Source organism: Pocillopora damicornis, chromosome 2 (assembly GCF_964200805.1).
Source record: "Pocillopora damicornis chromosome 2, jaPocDami1.2, whole genome shotgun sequence".
NCBI lineage: Eukaryota > Metazoa > Cnidaria > Anthozoa > Scleractinia > Pocilloporidae > Pocillopora > Pocillopora damicornis.
Window position 1 is genome coordinate 661,797 of NC_142671.1, and position 12,362 is coordinate 674,158.

At 38.7% G+C, this 12,362-nt stretch overlaps 2 protein-coding genes across 2 annotated transcripts; one reads left to right on the plus strand and one right to left on the minus strand.

Moving 5' to 3' along the window:
• Positions 1–33: 33 nt before the first annotated feature.
• Positions 34–10,136, plus strand: LOC113679853 (pyruvate kinase PKM). The gene is made up of 9 exons (XM_027196829.2): positions 34–169; positions 2,126–2,295; positions 2,891–2,982; positions 3,412–3,528; positions 4,333–4,662; positions 5,016–5,294; positions 6,233–6,332; positions 6,601–6,820; positions 9,324–10,136. The coding sequence occupies exons 2-9, from the start codon at positions 2,133–2,135 to the stop codon at positions 9,682–9,684; spliced, it is 1,662 nt and encodes a 553-aa protein (XP_027052630.2). The 5' UTR covers positions 34–169; positions 2,126–2,132; the 3' UTR covers positions 9,685–10,136.
• Positions 10,137–10,202: 66 nt separating this feature from the next.
• Positions 10,203–12,283, minus strand: LOC149049434 (ALX homeobox protein 1-like). The gene is made up of 3 exons (XM_089194939.1): positions 12,103–12,283; positions 11,111–11,289; positions 10,203–10,663 (listed from the first exon to the last, which is right to left on the minus strand). The coding sequence occupies exons 1-3, from the start codon at positions 12,227–12,229 to the stop codon at positions 10,310–10,312; spliced, it is 660 nt and encodes a 219-aa protein (XP_089051065.1). The 5' UTR covers positions 12,230–12,283; the 3' UTR covers positions 10,203–10,309.
• Positions 12,284–12,362: the final 79 nt, after the last annotated feature.

Consider the following 12,362-nt stretch of genomic DNA (forward strand, 5'->3'; position numbering starts at 1 on the left):
GTGGAACGGAAGTGAGTAGCAAAAACACCTGATTGGCGGAAAATCAAGGGTACATTAGCCTGGGAGAGAAAGTGCGAATGTTCGCGTTGTTAGCCCTTGAGAGTTTTTTGCAACGACTGGTGTGCTGTCCGTGTCTACAATCTTCATACTTTCGTTGCAATTTGAAAAGGTAGGACGTTTGCTTTCACGGAGTAGCACAATAACCGGTGTCACCTCAGTTCACCTCAAGTTTCACCTCAGTAACAATAGCGTCCATTTTTCTTTTGCATCCATTTTTTGTTCGATCAAAGCGCGAAGTATGTGCGCGCAATACAAATAAGTTTGTCATTTCCATTGCACAAACGACTGGAGAATTGTACTTTCTGCTTAAAATTGAGCTTTTTGCTCATCATTGTTAAAGAAATGTGAGATTGTTCGGCGTTCGTAGTAGAAACAGTAATCACATTTCAGGCAATAGGAGGGAGTCGAACAGTAGTCAGCAAACACTTATCTAGTAATTTAATATTTCTTGTTCCATTTTGCTTTCATCCGGAGAGACGCAAACCTTCATATCCTAATCGCTTCTCGAGATAAATTTTGAAGGAAATTGCACCTCGAAATTACATTAATATGCCCGTAACAAAATACACCTTTTCTGGCAAGTTTCCTTATTTACCGGTACACCTTTATTGCTCCAGAACGATAACAAGAGTCGGCTAGGTTAGGTTAAAATTTAGATGTCTTTTCAAAGCAGGCCTTTTTTTTTCACTTCAGTAACAGGTAGAAGAATAATGTTTTGTTTAAAGCTTTGTTTTATAATTAGAATAGATTTCTCGCTTAATCCTCCACAAACTTACAACCTTATACTTCAGGTTGCGACTTATTTTTAGCGACTCCTTAGTTTAGCTAATTGGCACAAGCAACCAAATCGCCTTGGAAAAAGCTCGGTAAATTCAATATGGGTGGCTGAAGTGTACTCTCCAAAGCAGTGGTTGTGCAAGTTCTTTTCAACTCTCTGACGCCCAAAGTTTTGTGTCTAAGAAGCTGAAATTTCTAAGTGATGTTGTTAGGTGGAGCTACCACTTTAACAGGAAAAAACTCCACGAATACATAAGAATCTGCAGCAAGTAATAAAATATAAATACTTCCTAACAAAGGGCAGAGAGCAAACCATGCAACTCTACTGGTGTATGAGGCACTTTGCTAGTTTTGTCTGGGAATATGCTCAACATTATTACACAAAATGATCATTATATTGAAATAGAAAAAGTGTACAAAAAATAATGGCCAATTATGTAAATTGATAGGCATATGAATAACTGGAAATAAAAGAAAACTGTTTATTAATTAATTAACTAAATATTTCTATAGACATCAGAGTTGCAGAAGTATTTTGTTGGTTTTTGCATCTATACATGAATGGAAGGAAAAATTTAAGTTTTGCCAAAAAATCTTGATGTCAGTGTTGATTATATGAGAAGTAATGGCTAAATTGAAATTAACATTAACAGACGGAAGAGGTATCAAAATTGTTAAAAATAGTACTGTTTATAAAGTTACCACCTAGATATACTTGTAATAGTAAGAGTCTGTATCATTACTGGTAGGGAATGATGGTCAAAAAATTATCAAATAGGTTTTATTTTGATCAGATATGAGAAACTTGAAATAACAGAAGCATTAGAACTGTGTTGGAATTAGCATTAGTGGAGGAAATGGATGAATCTTGGACGTGAAGGAAAAATAATTTCGAACTGATCTTTAAGAAGTTGAGCTTTGTAAATGTTTTTTTTCCAAATGATTGTCTGTGGCAAGTATCTTATTAGCTGGCTTGGCTTCATTAATTTTGTTGGAGTATCTACATTGTATGAAAAGAACCAAGTTATATATCAAGTTATAGTAAGTATTGAAATGATATGTTAAAACTTTCTCAGAACTCAACTGATTTTGCTTCAACTGAAGTAAAGAGTTTCCTTATACAGAAATTTAGAAAAAGGTTCCCTTCAAAAAGGTAGATCATACACACTAACCACATACCATGTGCCACGGATATTCTGTACTTGATTATCTTTACAGCTGCTTGTTAAGTAGAGAGAAAGTCTCCAGGTTGAGGTTACAAACACTAATTTGTTCTGTTGTGACACAGCTGAATTATGTCTGCAAGAGGTGCACGTTTGGAATACGTGGGAGACTTGGATCTGCGTCAGGAGCAGTGGGCTGCTGCCCAGGCTACAAATTATCTGGACTTCATGGCAAACCTTGATATCGACCGAGATCCTCGCACTATTCGTAACTCTGGCCTGATCTGTACTTTAGGTAGGTAACAGTCTGGGAGCACTTATTCAAAAGGTGGTTGGCATATCATTTGAGGATTGCCATTTAAACATGGTTTTGAATTTTTTCATAAAAGCATCCATTTTATGTTGTGCACTGGAAACTCTCATCAAGGATTTTACACCAAAAGAAAACTTTAGCCTCAGTCAAATAATGTTGTCCTTTACTATGAATCATAATTTAGTATTAACTCATGCTATTACTGCTGTTCCTCAAAGTACTCACAAAGGTGGGACAGAAAGTGATTAAATAAGTGATCTAATAGTTAGACAATGAGTAGACTCCTGTATAAATCAACCAGATATAGTGGGGAAGCTCTTTGGCTTGAGAGGTATTTCTACTGTAGCCCAGTATTTATATCTTTAAAGTCAGCTTTGAACATGAGTGGACCTCAGTGTAGGGCTCTGGGCACTATACTATAGAGTTATTCCCCAAAGCTTCCTTGTGACATCTGTTATTTTTTCTTGGACTGTAAGATATTGAAATTGAGCTGTTTTGCACACTGTTTGGGTCTTGAGGGATGAATACTAGACTAGAAGTTTCTATTTGTAAAATTTGCTGTGTCAAATTTTTTTAGGGCCAGCTTCAAGGAGTGTGGAGATTATCTCCCAGTTAATTGAGAATGGCATGAATATTGCAAGATTGAATTTCTCTCATGGGACTCATGAGGTATTCTTTTTTGGCAAGTGTTTTTGTTTTGTTTGGTTTTTGTTTCTTTTTTATACTTCTAGAATGAAATAATTTATGACTGGTAATATTTATACAGATTCAGGAAGATTCATTATGTTCAAGATGGCTAGGGAAATTGTAACAATACTTATCCTTGGAATAATTTGTTACATGGGTTAGACCCATGAAATTAATACCCTCTTGTGTAGTGAAGTTTATCATAATTTGCATGTTTTACACACTCTTTACCTGAAATGATAAATATATTCATCATATTAAATCCAGAATTTAAGGACAGAGTCCCTTTCTTCCTTGAAACATACATTTTAATGGCAAATATCTGATATAAGCAGTGCCTGCCTACAGTATTTTTGCACTCCAAGAACCTGTAAGTAATGCCTGTCTTTCTGGACTTTCCGACATTTCCAGTATCATGCAGAAACCATTGAATTGGTAAGGAAGGCAGCAGTTGAAGAATGGCCTCATGCTGTTGCTGTTGCACTGGACACAAAAGGACCAGAAATCAGGACTGGGCTGTTGAAAGGGGTGAGTGCTCTGTAAAACTGCTTGTAATTGTAATAGGACTGGACTTCACACCATTATGTGTCTGGGTTCAAGCCTTGGCTGAAGTTAGAGTCACAAAGCCTCTCTACACCCAGGAGCCAAATGGGTGCTGGGTGAAAATCATAGTTTGTGTGGCTGAATGTTTTAAAGAAGGTTTGACTTCTACATGATGGATGGGAAATCCTACTTCCTGTTATTTTGTTGCTTCCCCAACCTCAGTTTCTCCTTAAAATTCCAGTAAAATAGTGGATATACACAGGTCAGAATGGTCAGCAAAACTTTTTATTAAGAAATGCTACAGTGGTAACAAACAGGAGGAGGTTACAGTAATTTTTCTCATTGCTACATGCTAGTGTAAGAGGTGGTGGGCTAATGGTTAGTGTGCTGGAATCTTGTTAAGAGGTCTGGCTCTGAAACCTGCTTAGGTCAATGTGTGTTGTTGGACAAAACACGTAACACTCACTGTGCCTCTCTCTACACGAGAGATAAATGGGTACTAGTGAATTGTCAGGGAAGCCTGATGAAGTGGTTAGGGGTAACCTTGCAATAGACTGGCATCCCATTCAGGAGGAAGTAGTGATATTCCTAGTTGCTTCATACAAAGGAAAGCGGGATAATCTGTGGCTGGGTGGGGCACTTGGTGCAAGCACAGAATTAACCAACCTTACCTGACCTTACTTCATGGGAGAGAAACTAAGAATAATGCTAGCCAGAATGAATTACTCTGCTACCAAGACTGTTCCTTTTTATTAAATAAATGACAAGTCTTGTTTTGTTAATTTACAGGGTGGCAGTGCAGAAATTCATTTGTCCAAAGGTGATATCATAAAACTTACCACGGACAAGGCATTCTTTGCTGAAGGAGACAACGAAACCCTTTATGTAGACTATGAAAACATCACAAAGGTGATGAAGGAAGGTGGAATTATATTTGTTGATGATGGACTGATTTCACTTAAAGTCGTGGAAATAGGCTCAAACTATCTTCAAGTTGAAGTGTTAAATGATGCTAAACTTGGGAGCAAGAAGGGTGTTAACCTGCCAAATGTTGAAGTCGATTTACCAGCAGTATCTGAGCAAGACAAGAAAGATATACTTTTTGGTGTGAAACATGAGGTGAGGGTTCATTCGTTTATTTGTTTTTTGAATATGTTAATCACGTACTGTCATTGATTTCCTAAAAAGAGTTCTTAAAGATGCCTTGATATTCAGCTTTGTTTTGGGATAGTGAGTTGCACACTTGTTTAGCAATCGTTTTTTTTTTTTCTAACTTGTTGAAAGATTCTTTTTCAAGATCGGCTCGCGAAGGTTTTAATTTCTGATGATTGGACTGGCCAGTACAGAAAAGTTTGAACTTATTTTCCAGGTTGATGACTTATGCTCTTTTATTTTCATAACCCTTACTTTCAAAATTTTTAGTCCTAGAGAGTCATACGTTATATCTATACATGTGTGTACTTTTTTTGCAGGTTGACATGATCTTTGCCTCGTTTATTCGTAAAGCTCAGGACATTCACGACATAAGGGATCTTCTTGGTTCGAAAGGGCAAAATATCAAGGTCATTGCCAAGATCGAAAACCACGAAGGAGTAAAAAAATTTGACGAGATTATGGAAGCCGCTGATGGTATCATGGTGGCCAGAGGAGATCTGGGAATTGAGATTCCTCCAGAGAAAGTGTTTTTAGCTCAGAAAATGATGATTGGTCGTTGCAATAAAAACGGAAAGCCAGTAATCTGTGCTACACAGGTAATCTCAAGGGCAAATGAAACACAGCTCAATGATGCAAATTGTTGCATGTGCTCTACTCGATTTTAATGAGGAGAATTGGTTGGCCAGAGAAGAATACTCACACGGAGAATTCTATTTTAGATCTTAGGTGACATTAAATTCAAAAGCCACTTTTAAAATCGGTCAAAAGTGAACAACCACCGGAATGATAAGGGCTGGGAACCAGATTTACGCAGATGGCAAACATCGAAGAAAAATTTTTTTTTGGAAAAGATTAATTAAGAAAAGCACAGTGAATGCCATTGCCTTGGTCAAAAATTAATATATTTAAGCAGGCGCTTAGTGGCAATCAAATAGGTTTGCTCCAATTGCCTGATGAAAAATTTTGCTCCCCTAAAATTTTCAAGTAAAAGCCAAATGCAAAAAAGCGCAGTTTAAGAGGTATTTCTTCACATCAAACACAGTCCTTCTTGCGAGCGCAACAAAATTTTTTCGCGGGCCTCGTTTCTCGAGCGCTCGTTTACATGAAGAAATTTGACGTGAATTAAAGTCAGTCACCAACGGTCAACTTTTAGTCGCTGGTTGCAAAACCTAATTTTTATACTGCATAAACCCAAAATCTGGTGACCCGAAAATAAACGAAACCTTTATGCTCACTACCAGAAGAAAACTTTCTGTCCAGGTCAGTCAATCCACTGTTTTGATAGATAAGAGAAGACTGAAACAAATCAACCAGAATTATACAATGAGTGGCCTTATGAGTCCGTTGTTATTTACGTTGTGTGTCCAGCAGATTTAAGAAAAAAATGAAGGTATTTTGCTGCCCCGATTTGATAGTCCAGTAAATGAAGCAGCGCTGAAGAAACATCCAAACTAGTTTGCGGATTGTAAGTCAGTTGAGGACGCGTTTTGTTTGAAATGTTGTCAATTAATATCATGTTTTATTTTTCCCACAGATGTTGGAAAGTATGATTAAAAATCCTCGTCCAACTCGTGCGGAGAGCTCAGATGTGGCTAATGCCATTCTGGATGGAGCGGATTGTGTTATGCTCTCAGGTTTGTGTCAGTGAATTCAACCAGTCAGAACAGTAAGCTAGAGAGAAGCTTAATTAAGCTGGGGCGAGGCATGTATTTTGCGCGGGAAAACTCGCATGATCTATGAAATTTGATTGGCTGAGTGGACAGTGTCGCCTCAGAAATAACCAGTAATTAATATTTGAGAAAGAGAGAGGCAGCATGAGTCGGTTCTAAGGATCTTAGATATGCGCAGTTTTGCGCGAAGTTATTCTCAATTGTTTTGTTCGTTGTTATTTGTTTACTCAAGGTGAGACAGCGAAAGGTACTTATCCAGTGCAAGCTATCGCCATGATGCACAAGATTTGTCGTGAAGCAGAGGCCGCTATTTATCATCGTCAGTTGTTTGATGATTTGAGGCACACAATGAACAGGGTGGCTGATACACACGAAACGACAGCCATCGCAGCTGTGGCAGCATCATTCACAGCAAATGCAGCCTGTATTGTTTGTCTTACACACACGGGGAAGTAAGTTAATCGTGTTCAAAAGTATGAGCGCATTTCGATTTTGTTATTCAACTAAAACCAAACTACACCTTTTGCCCTTCAAGAACGCAAGATCAATTTTCACTTTAATGTGAAGTACATTCTTTAATGCTATTGTGTAATCAATAATGACAGTTTTCAGCTAGATTAACAACTCTAGAATTTCAATTAAGTTTTTGTTCCAGTAATTGCCTATCCTTCTATTGCTTCGCGGTTTAAGCAACACGGGATGTTGGTTTGCATAAACCTAAACAGGGCGTGAAATTAATTTTTTTTTTTTCTGATAGCCACTTGGCTCCTAAATTCTTCAAAGTGGTAGCCAATTCAAAAAAAGTTGGTCGCCATTTTTAAAGACAAACAAAACCTTTTTTTACGCACGTTCTAGATAGACCCTCCAAAATTAAGTTAGGGAAAAGATCTTTAACGTGCTACAAAGTGGACACTAGGATGGATGATATGCAACATTCAAGCTCACCTAAATCCAAGATGGCGTATAGTTATCGATCGAGATGCATGTGCTGAGTTTTGGAAACAAACTTAACAAGGAAGTTTGCCGCGGATTTATCTCTTCAAATCTTTTTTATCCCCTATATCTCTTGGTAAGGTTATGATGAAACATTCTAGTCGCCAATTTGGTGACTAATTTTCAGGATTTGGTCGCCAAAGTGGAAAATTGAGTCGCATTGGCGCCTGTATTAGGCGCAATTTCACGCCCCGCTAAACCATTGAGTGCGTTTTCGGACCGGTATTACGTTCTTCGGCCTGCTCTGAACAGAATTCCCTGGCGATAGTCTCCCAGTGGAATGCCTTGACGTCTTGCTTTTTCCCAGTTGTTTAACTCCTCTTGAATGGCAGGTTAAGAGATCTCGGCCTTGATTGTAGATTTAAGAGTACTGATCGCTTGTTCCACGATGTTGACTGAAACAGAAAGTAAGGAGGTAGCATCTTAAGCTCTGTATTTGCTTTGGGGTTGTTAGCATTCCGACGTGCTGGAGCTCCATCATATTTAATCATCACAAGGTCGTCCGGATTCAGGTTCTGTCTTGCGCAAAGAAGTCGTTGAAGAGGCGGGCCTTCATTCTTCCAATTTGCTCTGTGAGATGGACGAGTCCATTCGGCGGAAACACAGCCATGATGATCGTTACATTTCTTCCGCACATTTCTTCATACTTAACGATGCGCTCGCTCGCCAACTCTCACTCTTCCATGACTTCTAGCCGTTCAAATATTATAGCCGCATTCATGAATGAAAACGGGGTGATTCACAATCCCCGAGGTCATGCACCAGTTAGCGTCATCAACGCGCATCTGAATAACATCTGGCTTGTCCCTATCCGCTGGTAATGGTCTAGCCTATTTCACACGTATCAGCATCCCGTCAAGAGCTTTTCCAATCTTCCTTTCGTGTACGAAAGGTTTTACCTGCAATCTTCTTCGAAGCTCTTGGTTTATTTCTCTCAAAGTAAGCAGGCAGTTCTCATTGATTACGACACCCAAGCACTCTTTCATTTCTTCATCCACTTTAACGTTGTTACGACCATCACGTGCCCTTTCACGTATTCGTCCCTCCCGGACATATTTTGCTATAATGCCTTTCGCTGTAGACCTGTTTACCCCCAAGGTATCTGCAACCAAAAGGTAGTCTTCGTGCTCGTCTTCAAACGTCTTTACTAATCTTTCTCGATGCTTGTTTGGAACACGGTTACGTATTTTGAAAGCCATTTCTGCAAGAAGAAACTGAACAGCTTCTTTATCAGATATAAAGACTCTTCGAAATCCTGTAGGAAAATTTAATAGTGAAATTGACATTTTATTGACGAAGAATAGAATGGCACTAATGAGCACTCAGTCGCATTAAAGAATGTTTTTACGTTAAAATGATTCGGTATTGGTGTTGATGAGTACTTCTTTTGATGTAAATATTCTAAATGAACATGCAAAAATCAAGACGACAATTTTTTCGCTCACTTGATCGCACTTAGGCGTTAATGTTCTATTCACTGAACCTACTGAAAATTTATCTTCCGCCCTTGAAGGGCAAATAGTGTATTTGCAACGCTCGATTAAGGCAAAGGAAAATGTCACGAAGAGCCAACGAGATGTCTAAGTAAATGAATGCAAACTGAGTGGAGGAAGAAAAAACGGGACCATTGAGTTTTGTATTTTATCTGATTGGTTGAGAGGGTTATAAAGAAAAACTTGTGCAATAACGTTAAACGTCTTTTACTCAGCTGAAAATATTCCCATTTCTCTCTGAGATATGGTGACTTAGTAAGGTCATTAATCGAACAAGTTGAATGTAACTACAAAATGCTCGGCAGTACACTATGTGGTGTTCTTACTCCAAGTGCTGTAAAGAATCGAGTCAGAAGAATTTCCAACTAGGTGATGTGTAAGTTTCTTAACCGTATTTCAGAAGAAATTACACTAAATTTTTAACATCGCATTTTTTTAAATAACAGTTTGCTTTTGCTCTGTCTTTTAGGACTGCTGAAGTTGTGTCACGGTTCCGGCCTCGTTGTCCAATTATAGTAGTGACACGTGATGCGCGCGTGGCCCGCCAGATGCATTTGTACCGAGGCTGTTTTCCTCTCATTTACGACAAACCGCCCAAAGACAATGTACTGGAGGAACATGATGAGAGACTCGAGTTCGCGCTGGATATGGGCAAAAGGATGGGCTTCATGAAACTTGGCAATACGTTCGTGTTCGTATCTGGGTGGAAGGCAGGTGCAGCTCACACTAACACTATCCGTATACTGACTATTATGGAGGAAAAGATTCATATTGCCAAGAGCTTGTCGGAGTCCGCTGACCTCAAAGGAAAAATGCAGATTCCCAAGTAGTTGTCAGCATTCGGTAGCTGTCTTGAATCCCAATTCCGTGTTTTGCTGTTGTGATCAGGGTAAAATTAGAATCGTTAACTACAATGGTTTTCCGTATTCTAATTGAATATTTTCGTTTTAAATAATAAGAGTGAATTTTGGAAAGAATTTTTTTTATTTATTAGCGCTCGATGGCTTTGCTTTCATTTGGTCTAAAGTTTTTTTACGTCTTTCGTGGATCTAACTTTTCAGTACTGGTGTGATTTTGGGCTTTGTTGTGAAATATAGCGGAAATGGAAAGAGTGAAACAAGTGCGGTGTGCATTGGTGAGAATACCGATATCATAAAACTTTGTTGTATAATCGAAAAAGTAATCAACAGCAATCAACTTTAAGACGCACTAAATGGTGAAGTCTGTTATCATAGAATATTAACTGATGTTTATGACGGGTCTAAATAAAGATATGAACTAATCTTTGCGACGTTACCTCAGTTTTCGAAAAAAATAAATAAATAAAGGAACTCCAACGGGTTTTGACAAATTGATGTCAAAGGTTTGTGTTACATACAAGATTGTTGGCTTGTGGTTTCACTTCTGCCCATACTTATTAGTAACATACTGAGATACTCTTATACTGTTGATGAGTTAGACACTTTTTGAAGTTTTGAGAGAACGGGTCAGACTATGAAAACCAAAAAACTTCGACATGTTTAAGTTAAACTTATCCGCATATGGGTCAGGATATGTTTGTGACTGATGCTCCGTAACATCTGTGTCAAGAGCTCTCCTGGTAACGGCTTGTAACATTCCAACATCACTCGACATTACAAAGCTGTTTGGGTGAGGCACATTAGGTGAGGAATTCAACAGTTGAAATTCTCTTGGTGCATTACCAAAGCAGCAGACGTGTTGAGCGCCGTCAAACAAACTAACAGCAGGATTTGAACTGCTCCCACGGTTTTCTTTCCTCCACCTAGCTCGTCTGTTCTTAAACCAAGTCTGAAAGAGATTGGTCGGAAAATTGAATTTTGCGAAGAGACTTTTGCTGCTGGGGAGAGAAAACTAGTAACATATTTCACTTTACAGTGTGATGAAATCTCACTGAATTGAAGCCAGCCTTTTTGCATTAAATTTTGTAACCACTCAAGAGTGGCAACTGTTTCTCTGTCTGTACGGCAGTAATGCAGAGGTCATGCAAACTCTACTCCCTTATTTGTTGGTAATAACCTCGCAACAATTTTTCGGACACGAAGCGACCCAATCAGCATTTTGTACTTAATCCTTAAAAATTTTTCGACTAAGCATACGGTGTTCTGCTCAGCTCTATTTCGATACATTTATGCAAAGAAACCCCTATTTGTGCTTCTTTTACCTTCATGAGCGGGTTTTGTGATACCGTTTGCATTTCTACTTTTAAAACTGGCAGAAAAACTACGTATATCTCACCAAAATGACTTCTTGAGAGGTCCCTAGTTTCTGTGATAGTGATTGCCTTATCTTTGGTGAAATGTACTGTGATTGGCTGATGGTTTCCAGCTCTTTCCGTTGCCAGGAAGTGAACTGTGTTCTCCGTTTTATGATTAGCTTGCCTGGGTCATTTCCTGACAACCCTTTTGGCTGCAAAGCTGAAAATAAACGGTCGTGGTCAAGAAATTCTTAATATCAGGGGTTTTGGACATGTAGTCTTAATAGAGTAATAAACGATTTTGTAGCCAGTTACTCCATTATTTTAGCTTCGATAGATTAAAACCAAACAAACAACTCCAGCTCTAATAAAGAAACCAAGAGAAACGTAATCAATACGGTGGTGACGAGCTTGCCTTAAAAACAGCTGAGCCTAGGGTACTATTTAAAAAACAAGTGCAATTGTTCAAACACGACACGATGTACGAGTTTTTGAAACAGCTTCCGCGCCTCGAGAAGAAAGAAAAATGGAAATATTCACGAATTTTTCCCATCCCGTTGGCAAGTTTTCTAGTTTCGTGTTAAAGAAATGAGTTTATCAGAGTTTGATGCTTGAACTCATTGTGATGCGTTAACTCATCGTGTTAGTGGCTGTCTTAGGATCTTCCATTATACTGACGCAAAGTCAGCTGTTTGAATCATTGTTTTAGTGGGTATCTGAGAATCTCAAAAGGAATGCTCAAAAGCATGTTACCCAAATGGTTTACAAGTAACTTATGTGGAAAAATGCAAAACTGAGACGATAAGAATTAAATTATCCCCTTTTGTTCGCTCTCTGTTAATCCTGACACAGCTCAAGAGACCAACTCAAATCTATGTTCTAACAAAGGGCTAAAGTTCTAAACGTCAGTTTTTCCGATTCGTCAGGGTGGACTATCTTTTTATCAACTTTTAGTTGGTAATCAGCAGGGTACAAGCTCTGAGGGATCGATCGTACATTTGCAAATTATTCGTGCCTCACGATTGAAACTTACAATCACGTGCCATGATCTCAGCGATCCTCTGCTGCTGACTGAAGCTGATCAAACTGGAATTAGAGCCCATCTCTGGCCTGGAATATACATAAGTGAAGCTCGTTGCTGTTGATGGATTAGTGTCCATGGGAAAATATGACTCAGACTGAGTCCGGCTACAACTGGTAACAAACGGCGGGAAAAAGGCCATGGCCACTGGAAAAAATAGGAGAGTTGACCCTTTCTAACATATAGATTTATAGCCTCACTTTGTGAGATCC